The sequence below is a fragment of the Diplotaxodon limnothrissa genome, linkage group LG19, assembly GCF_057381915.1.
Source record: "Diplotaxodon limnothrissa isolate DT_005_m linkage group LG19, D_limnothrissa_male_GT1.1, whole genome shotgun sequence".
Classification (NCBI taxonomy): Eukaryota; Metazoa; Chordata; class Actinopteri; order Cichliformes; family Cichlidae; genus Diplotaxodon; species Diplotaxodon limnothrissa.
Window position 1 is genome coordinate 21,166,703 of NC_140614.1, and position 13,864 is coordinate 21,180,566.

General features: G+C 40.1%; 1 protein-coding gene across 1 annotated transcript in view; it reads right to left on the bottom strand.

Annotated features, from left to right (window-relative positions):
* sash1b (SAM and SH3 domain containing 1b) overlaps positions 1-10,977 on the bottom strand; it is a 61,866-nt gene extending 50,889 nt beyond the window's left edge. The window contains exon 1 of the mRNA XM_085342655.1: positions 10,495-10,977. Within this exon, the coding sequence (XP_085198781.1) occupies positions 10,495-10,977 (483 nt within the window). The remainder of the gene's footprint in view (positions 1-10,494) is intronic.
* Positions 10,978-13,864: the final 2,887 nt, after the last annotated feature.

The following is a 13,864-nucleotide window of genomic DNA, read 5'->3' on the forward strand; positions in this document are numbered from 1 at the left end:
GAAATATCGCGATAGAATGGGAGTAAAACGCGCATGCGCAGTGCCTTTGTTTTCATACGCACATGGCCGATTGTTGAGTGAAACAGATGAACCAGAATTGGTTTGTAAAAATGGTGCAACTTCCATGATGTGGAACTGGTTTGGTGTTTGTCCGTCAGATACACAACAAAGCACATTTTTTTGCAGAACATGCAAGCGGCCGTTGTTATTGTCGTATTTGTCGGACTAAGATGCTCTTAAATCTGGGAGTAATCTGGGTCCCAAACTCTGTATATTTGACTTCAGGTCAAACAACACTGTAGCATCACTGAGAGTTGAAAACTGTCTAAATTATTTCATCTTTAATAAAACGATCAGCATTGCTGCTTTACCAGGTGTAACTATAAAGTTTAACTTCCAGGCATCCATGAAAACAAAAGTTATTACATTTAACGGAGTTAGAAGTTAGCAGGAAGCTAGCGGAAGTTAGCTCGCTAGTTTCGCTAGTTACCTAAGCATGATATTGCATGTTCTGACTGAGAGATTTCTGAAAAAATTCAAACGTACAGCTCTGCTATCACTTCCAACATAAATGAAGACAGGAAACTAAACAGCAGTGACGTTTGTAGGGTTACTGAAGTTGGGCTAGCTGGTATATAATGATGTGCTACGTGATCGCTAGCGACACAGCTATGTTAGCATAACATAAACAGTGAAGCTGGAGGACGAACACTAACACTTTTCCACTTATAAAAGTTAACGTGAAGGTTCCTCATGGTTAGAGACAAATGCAATCGCATGGCAGGATGCTGTAAACGGACCAAACTTCAGTCAGGAGAACAACTGAGATAATCCATCCACAATACGAGGTTAGTCATTAATATACTGCAACAACATGGGAATAGGGCAGCTGCCAGAGAATTCAACATTAATGAATCAATGGTACAGAAGTGGAGGAAGCAAGAAGAATGAGTTTAATAAAGTTTGATTTATCTGACTGCTTTGTTTCGCTTAATGTGCCTTATAATCCCATGCACCTTATGGTCCGAAAAATGCGTACTGCACACTGCAGTTTAATGTTGCAAAGCACCTCTTTTTAACTTCAGTGGATATTATACATGGTTATGCTCAGGATATGTCAGCCCATTTCTACTGGAAATGCCTTTGGGTTAAACTTTCAGCAAGGAATTTGCATTTGCACTGATACATTTTTTATAAAGCTTTAGTGTACATAAAAACCAGCTTCTTGTTTACGTGAAAATAAATGGAAGGTTGTCTTTTTGCGCTAGTAATGTTGTGGAGTTGTATTTTGTCTCGCATGAATTATATCGTCAGTTATATCGTTATCGCAAATTTTCAAATATATATCGTGATAAATATTTTTGGCCATATCGCCCTGCTCTAGGTCCAACTAGCATTTTATTTCTTCACTTCAAGTAGGGGTGACGTGGGCCACTAGTGGCCCCTGGGCCGCGAGTTTGAGACCCCTGCTTAAGGTCTTTACCTAACAATATGCGATTTGGTGCCATCCAAATAAAACTGAATGGAACTGAATCCCTGATCTGCAAAAGAAGCATGAATTCAATTCTAAAATTAGCTGCCAAACATGGGAAGATTTGTCGGTGTTATTGTGTTTAATCTTTTTTCATTTTTATGCTTTTGATTTTAAATGAGCTGTGGGGAACTTCTGTTTGAAACACAAGACAAAACTGAGACTTCTCAGATTTCAAACTACTGATCAGATCCCTCTTAAATGTGTTCACCTTCCATTGCCATGCTTTCTGTGAGGATAATGTGGGACAGGATAGTGGAAGAGATAATGAAAATTCAAGTCCCCAACAGATGTGCACTACATTAAAAGGCAGCTCTGCACCAAAGATGAAAACCTTTAATACAAGTTCAGAGGCTTAAGTGAAGAAATGGTGCCATTCATTCACTACCTTCCTATGAAAAGCCATGCAAAATGTACCAATGCTCTTTATAATGCTTGCCCTTAATGCAGTGAAGTAACTCACATTATTAATATGTGCCGTGTGGAATTAGCACTAATATACAGAGTTTCAGCACGTAAACAAATAATAAGCTGCTTCCATATATGACCTAAATTTTAGAAGAAATATAGCACTAATCATGTTTCCACCAGTAGTGCACTGCAGTTCAGGTGGGGGTGGGGCTGTTTAGTAATCAGCAATGAGTGTCTCAGAGGAAATGATATTATAACTCAACATCATCACTATGATGAACAACTTTAGAAAGCTGTGGCTTTTCTTTGGACACAATGATTTAGCTTCAAATGGTTCAACTTCTACTTTAAGGGTGGATGCTTCCAGTTTGTGTCACTTTCACTATCACTTGGTGAGCGGTTTTCAAGTGTTTGCTGACGAGTTGGTGTCCCATATAAACTACATGCGGCTGTGGCTTCGACTACCAGCAAGGAGGCTTTTAGCGCAGCATCGTATACCTCCTAGGACCAATTTAACCTAGCAACAGCAAGGAACCTCCCGCAACCACTTGCCAACTGGCCTGTGTGGCTGGAGCCTTCGCTAACTTAACAGTTCTACTTTTTGTCTAAAAAGATTGACTCGAATTTCTGCCCAGTAGACTGATTGGCTTGTACTACGTTGATAGAACACCATTAAATCTATACTGGATCCGAAGTAAAGCTGTTAATTTGTCAAGTCAATTGATGCCTGTATGTTTGATGGGTCTTAATGGGATATGGTGGCTAATCTTTATTCTCAAAAGTCTGCAAACACTCAGCAAAATGAAAGCTAAATTTTTAATATAGAAATAAAGAGTGCAACTGCTCTACTACTCTAACTGCATACTTTATGTGGTGTAGGTTATAGGTTTCACACTATGCCAGTGCTTATTCTGTTAAGAGAAGCCATGCACAAAAAAAGTAATTAGAACTCAGTTTTTGAATTCAAACAATTCAAAACATCCAAAACAAATGAAGCAACTCCTGATCAAAGCAGTTCAGTGTTGGACTCGGTGCTTGCTTTGATACAAACTTAAATAAAACTTCCTCCTTTACTTCAGCTTCCTCTTACATGTGCCTGGCACAAAGAAAAGAGAGGTTCTTGCTAACACAGCAATTTAAATTCTGAGAGCACCTCATAGTTTAAAAGACCTATTTAGCCTTGTGAAACACAAGCCAAAGCACTAAAGAATAAAAAAGGAGGAGCTTTGTGGAGCATTTAAATAAGTGAGGTTGCTTAAGAGAAATTTGTACACAGAACAACTGCTCAAAAAAATACTCACTCATAGAAAACAAAATACAGCAGCCTCTTCTTGAGTCAAATCCAAAATAAGCACGGTGTTGCATAAACTAAGTGTGTTATGCATTTTTGTTGCTTCCACTGGGCAAAGCTCCTCCAGATGCTCTACTGAATAATTCCTACTTGAATGCAACATGAAGGCAGAGGGCCATTAAAGAGAAGATTTAATGGGATAGATGGATGTATATATACAGAACATGTGACCCTGGACAACATTAAACTTATACAGGTCAGTGCATCTGCTTTACATTGTACATAGAACAGTATCTGTGCTAGCAGCATGGATCAGTTATATTTCTCAGTAGTCACATAATATTGAATATGTGCTGGTGTACTGACAGCTGTCATTATACAATGAAGTAGTGAGATGATCAGCCAGCCGGACAAGAATTTACTTAATCCCAAACTATAAGCATGACATGTTTAGGTTTTGAATGATCTGTACAATGCTATTCAATCACCCTGCCCCCAACTAGCCCTCGGCACCATAAGGGTAATACTCCAGGCTCAGCTGGCTGGAGTGTTCACGCACATCTTCAACCTTTCCCTCTCTCTGTCTGTAGTCCCAGCCTGCTTCAAAATGGCCACCATCGTCCCTGTACCCAAATCCTCCACCATCTCCTCATTGAACGACTGGCGACCTGTAGCCCTGACCCCCATCGTAAGCAAATGCTTCGAGAAGCTGGTCAGGGACTTCATCTGCTCTGCACTACCCGACTCACTGGACCCTCTACAGTTTGCATACCGCCACAACAGGTCCACTGATGATGCCATAGCCCTGACACTACACACTGCCCTGTCACACCTGGAGAAGAGAGACACGTATGTGAGGATGCTGTTTGTAGATTACAGCTCAGCATTCAATACCATCGTTCCCTCGAAGCTGGACAGGAAACTGCAGGATCTAGGACTGAGCAGCTCCCTCTGCAGCTGGATCCTTAGCTTCCTGCCTGACAGACGCCAGGTGGTCAGACTGGGCAGCATCACCTCATCCCCCATCACACTGAACACTGGTGCTCCACAGGGGTGTGTACTGAGCCCTCTCCTGTACTCACTCTACACCTACGACTGCACAGCCACTAACAGCTCCAACATCATTGTGAAGTTTGCGGACGACACTACAGTGGTGGGTCTTATCACCAACGGTGATGAGACGGCTTACAGGGAGGAGGTCAGCGCCCTGACCCACTGGTGTCAAGACAACCATCTCACCCTCAACGTCGCAAAGACAAAGGAGTTGATAGTGGACTTCCGGAGGTGCAGAGAAGTACACACCCCCATCACCATCAACGGCGCTGCTGTGGAGAGAGTGAGCAGCTTCCGGTTCCTTGGCGTACACCTGGCTGAGGATCTTACGTGGTCAGTACACACAAACAAAACAGTGAAGAAGGCGCAGCAGCGCCTCTTCTTTCTCAGGAGACTGAAAAGATTCGGCATGAGCCCCCGCATCCTCAGGACCTTCTATCGCTGTGCCATTGAGAGCATCCTCACTGGATGCATCACCACCTGGTATGGCAACAGCACCGCCTACAACTGCAAAGCTCTCCAGCGAGTAGTGCGGTGCTCTGAACGGATAATTGGAGGTGAGCTTCCCTCCCTCCAAGACATCTACAGGAAGCGGTGCCTGAGGAAAGCGGGGAGGATCATCAAGGACTCCAGTCACCCCAGCCATAAACTGTTCAGACTGCTTCCATCAGGAAGGAGGTTCTGCAGCATCCGGTCCCGTACCAGCAGACTGAGAGACAGCTTTTTCCATCAGGCCATCAGACTGCTGAACACGTCATAGACACCTCAGCTTCACTACTGGAACTTCAACATTATGCACTCCACACTGTATATAAATGCCACTTGTTTTGCACATATTCAACTCTGTATATTTTATATATTTTTTTATTATTATTATTATTATTATTATTATTATTATTATTATTATTATTATTTTATTTTTATTTTTTTACTATTTAATTTGTAAAAATGTGTATACATACACACACACACACACACACACACACACACAGGAAAATATTTAGTATACACATCCAGAAATGCATACACTATTATATATTGTACATATATTTATTAGTTTCAGGTTGGCCATTCTTGTATTTTGCTCGTTTGTGTTGTTGTGTTTGCACATCTCTGTTGCTTGTGGGGCTCGCACACAAGAATTTCACTCGCATGTGCTGTGCCAGTGTGCCTGCACACGTGATGTGACAGTAAAAAGTGATTTGATTTGATTTGATTTGACTTGACATTGCTGCAAATGCCCAGCGGTTTGAGCTAATCTATACTGACATAACATGAGTAAAGTCAATAGTAGGTCTTCCCTACAGTACACTACAGGGCGACCAGGAAGAGAAAGATAATGGATAGAGGACATGATAAAACTGCATCACGACCAAACCATTTATGCATGTCAGGGTTTTTCCTTGCTCAACATAGGTCTTTGAGTCAGGACTTTTACACAACCATGATGGGTCTGGACTTCTGGTCCAGATTACCTTATTTAAAAGAAGTTTTATAAACTCAAAATACAAAAAATAAAAATTACAACCATGGCGATTTTCCTTTGGGGGGAAAACAAAGTTTCCTTTCCTGCGCCATAACACCTGCAGAGATTAAAAGTCACTCGGCACATAATTCCAAAATCTGGGTGATGGAAGAGCGAGACCAACTTTGCCTATACCCCATATTCAGCAAAAGCTTAATCGGTTGAATTCAACAAAGCTGAAATATCCGCTCACAGTAACAATAATATTCTTGATTGATTAAAATGAAGTAAGTCTCTTTGCTTTTCCCTTGTAGCGCCCATCTACTGGCACAAAAATGACAATAAAAGCACAGGATGAACTGCAAGACTCTTTAGGTCACTTCTTTAAATTTAGACTTAAAGTCTAACAATTAATACACTACAGCTATAAATCAGAATCAGAATACTTTATTAATCCCTAAGGAAATTATGTGTGATTTGTAGTTTGTGTTAGTCTTGGGATAGGTAGACCCCATCCCACGTTATCTAACTCAAACACAGCAATTCACACTGGAAGAAATACTATTTAATTCAACATGTCTTTGGACCTTCAGAGGAAAACACTTAACATCGAACACAGTAAAGTCCCAGCAGACTCCAGAACTGAAACCTGGGACTTTCGCCCAGTAAGGTGCTAATAGGTGCTAACCACTGCATCACCGTGCCATCAGAGGAGATTGAACTATTTTTAAGGCGACTCAAGGGAAGCACTGAAGGAAACTGAACAAAAACTAAAGTCACCAGTCCATGTGCAGGTGGCCAGCATACTGTTACACTTGTGCTCGCTTTAAACTCCGTGCTGGTGTTTTAAAACCAACTTTGTTCAACAAAAGCCATTTTATTCAATCTCCACTTTATTGTGACAAAGGCAGAGACAGCTGTCAGCTGCTGTAGATCTTGTATTTTGCCAGGCTCTATTCAAACTGTCTTTTCTTCTGTCAAAAGGGGCCTGCTGGTTTTGTTTGTCCTCTGATCCTCTGGAGAAGCAACACAGAAAAAAAAAAAAAAAAAAATCTTATAAAGATTTCTTCTCCAGGACAGTTTTCAAGTGAGGCACTGCAGCGAGGCCTTCTGGGGAGTTGAGGCCCATTGTTAAGACAGCTATAAAGGGAGCTTTTCCAAAGAGGGATTGGGCTTGATGAAATGTGATGTATGCCTTACTGACAAATGATGAATAATCTGGTGCATATCTTTAAAAAAAAAAAAAAAAAAAAAAAGCCCCTCTATCATCTTGTCTGAAACAAAACTTCTGTTTCAGACTATATCTATGCAGCACAGATTCCCATTTCCAGCAGCTGCAATTTCATGAGCAAATATATCAAGCTTTTTTTCCATGTTACATTTTTAGAAAATGGCTTGTTGTGTCACCAGCACTTAGATCATTTACAGCTTAATCAGCTTTACTATTTTTTCCCCTCTCAAAGTCAGCAACAGGCCCTTTGGGTCTGTGTGAACAAGTCGTGCGTATAGAATCGGCAGAAAAGCACATTGCTCAGTGGGAATTGATTGAGCTAGAGACTGAGGGCAGAAGGCATTATGTGGTTACAGATGCAAACTGCTGTGGTTCATGAATACCAGACAGAATAGGGCCTGAGGACATACTGTACTGTTAAAAATCAAACAAAGCAAATGGGAGACCAAGTTTTTTAAAAAATAGAAGAACAAAAAATGATATGGTGTGAAGAGGCTTTACTAAAATATCATGTAAGCATAAAGTAATATATGGTACACTACACAGCCCAAACCTAGGTTTTAAAACATCCCTGTCTTGTGGTTAATAAAGCCTGGAAAATACAATACAAACATTGAACTGATCTCTAAATGGGCGTATACAATATTATAGTTCTAAATGGTCCAAAATTTAAGCTGAGGAGAACTGGTGGAGGAGATGGGTTTACCCTTAAGCTGCTGTATGCTATTCCTGGTGAGAAAATGGGCCGTACTGGCCTACATACCTGTATCCTGCAAGCATTTAATGGACTCCATCTGATGAAGCTGAAAGGCCAAACTGCTCCGAAATCAGTTTCCATAACAATCAATTTTACCTGATTGTTTTACTTTCAAGTTTTCTTTACTAATGAGCTTCGAATGAAGTAGAGTCATCGTTCACATTATAAGTGAATGAAATAATCGTGCATGTCTTTGCAGTGCAAGTACCGAGACGGATCCAATGGGCCAAATTTAATGAGCCAAAAAGTTTGACCGACTTCCTAGTGAAATGCACCAGGATGACAGAACATTCAAAATGTTAAACACACAGTGGATGGCAAGAGAACCACAGCTTAACGTTCAGGAATTGGCCACAACAGTAAAACCACCTTCCCTATAATGTGTAAATCTCTGACCCATCATGGCATGGAAACAGGACCTCAGGGGGTGTCCTGCAGTGCCTGGCACTGCGACATTGGCGAGAGAGCCGTGTGCTGGCTCCAAAAGCAGAGTACAACTTTTAATGGGTAATTGCAACGCAGATGGGTAAAGAAAACTTTCCTTATTAGAGTTTCAATAATAAAGCAAATAACAAAGCACCAAACACTGCATAAGGCTCACTTGATACAAAGAAGCACAAATACAAGGACTGCGATCCTGACCAAATATGAGCTCAATCTAACTGGAAAGCTGCATCTGGCTCACTACCCCCTCAGAACACATTCATTCATTGTTGATGAGCAGCATTTTAAACTTGTATCAGCTTTGGAAAGACAAATAATCAACACGAGTACTCTCTTGCCTAAGCACCACTGCTGTGAAAAACAACTGTGCCTTAGGACTGAAAGTGTAAAAATATGCCGGGACAGTGTGCATCAGTGCTTCTAGCAAGGATTCACTCTGACACTCTGTTACAATACAGACTGTTTACCATTTAATCAACGGTAAACATCAGTTTTCTTCACTATAATCAAATCCCAAATCCATCAGTCACACCTTCCTCTCGGAGACAGGCTGTTGAAAATAAGCCAAACGTATCGCTGAGCTTTTCATCTGGCCGGCCTTGGACCGCTCGCTGAGTGCATTATGGACTGAATGGATTTGGTTAATGCCAGAGCAGAACAGCTATCCTCTGCAATTACATTAACTAACAGCCCCTGCAGTCAACACAAAGAGCAGTTTGTCAGGATGGGAAAAAAATCCCTCGAAATAAAATGAAATGCTGTCAGTCAGTCATCACGGAAGACTGATCCACTGTCCACAGAGGTCGGAAGCTTTTTAACTCTTGTTCATTGTTTTTCTTGCGATTGTTGCTTAACAAGTGAAACTGAGCAAATGTTATTTTCTGGCAAAGAGTGAGTATTGTTAGAATCATCAACCGCTTGGAGAAGGGGAAATTTAAAATATTATTATAGTTTAAAATTGCAATATATAACTTCTACAAATATTTATAGATCAGAAGACTTGTGTATAAGAATTTGCTAGAAATCCCAAATTACTCACATCTCTTAGATTTTTTCTGTGTAAAGTATCAGCAACAAAAACACTTTGTATCCAAATTGTATTTTGAGATGTTGAAACTGGCTAATAGTAATAGTCATTGATGATGGGATGAGACTTAACCATTGAGAAATTTTATTTGTAACATTTAAAAAAAAAAAGAATTACACTATAATATTTTGCATGATGTATACACATTTCTCCATATAGCTATAATAAGTACAGAACAGAAACCCCACCACACTGTCCTAAATGTAAAAATCGTGTAGTCACCAAATTTCATTATTTGCAGGAATGGGTGAAAATTCAAATGCTTGGAAAGGTTTCTGCCTCCCTTCAAGAAAATGCGGCCGTTATTCAATCTGTTTTAATGTTATCAAAGAAAAGACTAATGGTCAAATGGAAAAACATACCATCATGTACCATTTCATTCTGGATGTCACAGCCTCTTTTGCCTTACATACAGTCTAGTAGCATCACTGTAACATTATTTGTTTTTTTTTGTATTTTGTTTGTTCATCTACCTTAAAAACAACTCACTGTTCGCCAGTATAGTAATTCTTGGAGATTTAAAACAGCTGCAGGTGTTGTGGTGTATTCTAAGCAGGAATCCATGGCTACAGAGCCAAACAGCTGGAGCTGCAGCAAATCTTTTATTATAAAATACCACATTTTTCATTTTATGTGCTCAAATTCAATTCCAGTGTGGATTCAATGCCCCAGTTTGGATGTGTGAAGGGTGCTACAGCAAAGGATTATGGCAGAGTGGGATAATGTCTTCTAAACGCTTGAACTCAACATTTTCTGACATGGCATTCTGCGAGATACGTGAAATAGCGATCTAGGCACATTTAGGCTGCTTACGGAACAGTAAATCCAGAAAAAGAGAACACAATTAGGATTTTTTCCACATAAAATCACCTTAACTTAATTTAAAAGATGTACACTGAGGATCAGAAGGCATTGTAAGTCTTACTACTGTTTCACCAAGTACCCAATCAGTCAATTCAATTAGATTCATTCCAGTTAAGTTTAACACTAATATGGAAATGTTTTGAGTAAACTAACACTACAATGAACCTCAGTGAACCTTTGCCAGAGACTCCAACACATCCTCAAAGAAGAATCACTTGACGTCAGCACTATCAAAGAAATTTGTCACACTCTTCATCACATTCGCAGTAAAGTAAGCATATTAAATCCAATGAGACAGCTCTTAAAGACCCAGCATTTCTTATCAACTTAACTGCAAGAGATGAAGTCAAAATATCCTACCTTGTGGGTGTAAGGTGCTTGTCCCAGGTTAATGCCATCTTTTGCAAGTTTATCCCGTATGAGTACTTTGAGCTTCAGTTTGGGATAAGTCACAAAGTCATTACAGTCTGTGAACCTCGGGTTATGGTTCCCAGGACAGGAGGCCTGGTGCACTCCTGCAGTCTGTGCGTGACACCTCGGCGTCTCCAAGTCACCCAGTCTGTCTGAGTATGAGATGTGGTGGCAGGCAGAAGCATCCAGAGGCTCTAAGGTGAAATAGTACCCAGGTGCTTTCCTTTTGTCCTCCTCTTTTAACGCTTGCACTGCTGTGAGCAGCCTGTGTCTGTGATACTGAATGCGGACCCCGATAGCATCCAGGTCTGGTTCTCCAATCTGCTTACAAACTTCCAAGTCATCATACCCATTGTCAAAGAATGACTCCACATACTGGGTCAGGTGTAGCTTAGACAGCCACTGGAGGACGAGATTTGGCCCCTGGCTCATCTTAAGACTGGAAATAGAGAAAAAATTTAAGTGCACATCATCATCTCCATTCACACTGGTGCTGTTGCGCTGGGCCTGTGCGGTGGCAATCCAGCACTGTGGGCCGTAAAACTTTACAAAGTCTTCAGTTCACTTCTCCAAAGCAAACACAGGTATTGCTTGTGGATAGAGCATTAGACAGCAAAGCAGACGCATATCAGGAGACAGCAGGGTACTGTCAGCTGCCCTTTGACCTCACCCACCCACGCTGAGACACCTGCACTTCCCAAGTTTTCCGGTTCAGACTCTGTTGCTGTCACGTCGCTAAAAGTTTGGGAAAGGGCCAAGGGTTTCACATAACAATTTCCCCTTTGGATGCAGTCAGCGAGACTTCTAAATGCAAGGCTGTTTAGCTAGTCTGAGCAGTCAAGGGAAGCGTAAAGTTAACGTTAGCGGGGGGAAAACTCTCTAAGTGAGTCCGCTGTGTTTCTATTAGATTTTAAAATTAAAGTACAACGATCGACGTCAAATAGTTGGTGTTGGTCAGTGTGCGTCCATCGTCTTTGTTTCATTCATCGCGGCGGCAACTGAGCAACACGCGGAGGTCCATCAAAAACATATATCCGAAGCACAGACTTAAAAGGATCTCGTTTCAAACACAGCAATATATAAAACCTGAAATACAAATGCTACAAAATAAATCACAGAAATCGTCTATGGCTATTCAGAGAACACGTGTTGCGGCTTACTTTGTCCCCGGCTTTTACCGTTTTCAAGTTTGCCGTCCCTCCGCTCCATCCGCCGGTTCGTCAGACAGTGAGGATGCTGCTGCTCCTGATCTTTACTCACCGCTGTAGTTTCTATCCCGCTGGACGACGGGAGTTCTTAGAGCGGCGGCGCCACCTGCAGGGGCTGCTGGGAAATGTAGGAACGGTCGCTGAAAATAAAATAAAATAAAATAAAATAAAATCCACACACAAAAACATTACAATAAAAAAATACTACCAAAAGTGTTTATTTCCATCCTTTAATTTAATCATTTTAATTTTGAATTTAACTTTTAATAAGTAAAATAAAAACATACTAAAGTCAACAACAAATTTTCAAAAAATCACTAAAACTTACACATATTAAAAGTGTTTGAAACAGACTGCGTGAGAGAAAAAAAAAATCAGTGGAGAAACCCACTAGATAACACCCCCCAAAAAAACCAAAAACAAAATCGGCTTAATCTATATCATGGACAGTGCCCGGATGCTATGTTGGTCTGACCCTTGACCAAAACATTACACAAAGCAGCTGCTGTATCTGTATGGATGCTTGTTTGTGTCATTCAAAAAACAAAAACAAACAAACAAAGAAAAACTTTTTGATAGGGAAAAATTCTTTTCTTTGTTTTTTTGTTGTTTAGCATTAGCAGGAAGTCTTCAAACTAAGTGGATCACTGGCACTCATAATAGTATACTTTTATAGGCATTTAGTATACCAATATGATTAAAACACCACGAGTACCTATAAATATCTATTACATAAATTATTTATACAAATTCTCTACCCTGCTATGTATAAACTTTCCAAAACAAAAAAATGTTGATTAATACTAAATGAGAGTAAGTAAACAAAGACTTTCCAGAGGTCTTTCACAGTGGAAGAGCAAGTGCAAAAATGTGAAAAATTAGACTCTTCTCTGAAAGTTGAAAGTGCAGATGGAAATTTGCCTGAATGTCTAAATCTGGCAGATTTAACTCACACGCTTAAACATGCGTATTCTAAAGCTGTCCATTAAAACGATCAGGTCAGTGTCAGAGCTGCCCCAAAAGTCTTTGAGCAAGACATAATGATCCAGAACAGCCACTGAACTCTGACCTGCGGAGGCCAAAAGATTCAGGTATTAAAAAATATATATATATATATAAAAATAAAATAAAATGGAAAACACATAACTCATTACGGTTGGTTTTACATTTATTTTCCATTGCACAATAATATCTATATATACTGTATCTACAGTCTAAATTGTGGCAGCAGATAAAGTCAGACATCCATGTGAAATTTATTTTAATAAAACTGTACAAAAATTGCCTACTATGAGAAAATACTGCAACTCCACAGATATTCATCCCAGAAGACAGACGGATGGAAGTATGGCGAGCGAGAAAACCTCGAGCTCTCCTGCACGGTGCTGTGAGCCTAGCTTCCAACTTCAATGCATTTTTACAGCGCAGGGAGAGCAAGAGTTTTCATGAAGCAAACAGCAACATTAACAGATGTACCAATAAAAAATAAATATAATCTCTCGCATGTGTACAATTGGCATGATCAAATGAAAATGGGACGCACTCCGGATGTGTGAAGAGAACTTCAGTTTTGTTCAGCATGGTGGTTAATACAAATGCTAGAACAGACAATCTCTAAGAGGGGATAATACATGGTTGTTTCAAGTTTGTAAACACTTAATATCATGCATCCTTCAATGTGCAATAAGAGACCATTTAGGACATATGTTGCAAACTGAAGCACTTTAAAGTTGAGGCCACACTTTGTAAAAGGACTCAGCGGCCCACTCAAAGGAGGATGGTTCGTTCTGCAGGAGAAAAGCTTAAATCTGAGATGAGCATGTTAAATATATACCAGAAAACGTTCATTGTCATGTCTGGATGATGGATATTTATGCACAGCCATAGCTTGGACATTAATGTTGACATGGAAAACAAATCTGAGAGTGAAGAAATCAGCATAATTGGCAAATGACATAAATAAGCATAGGTTCTGTCATGTTTTGGTCCTTTGAAACATAAGAAAATGGGACAGAGGAATCAACACTTTAAAAATCATACTAACAAAATCATTTGAAGTACAAAAAAATAGTGCAAAACCCACACAACTGCTCTTCCAAATGGGTTTATCT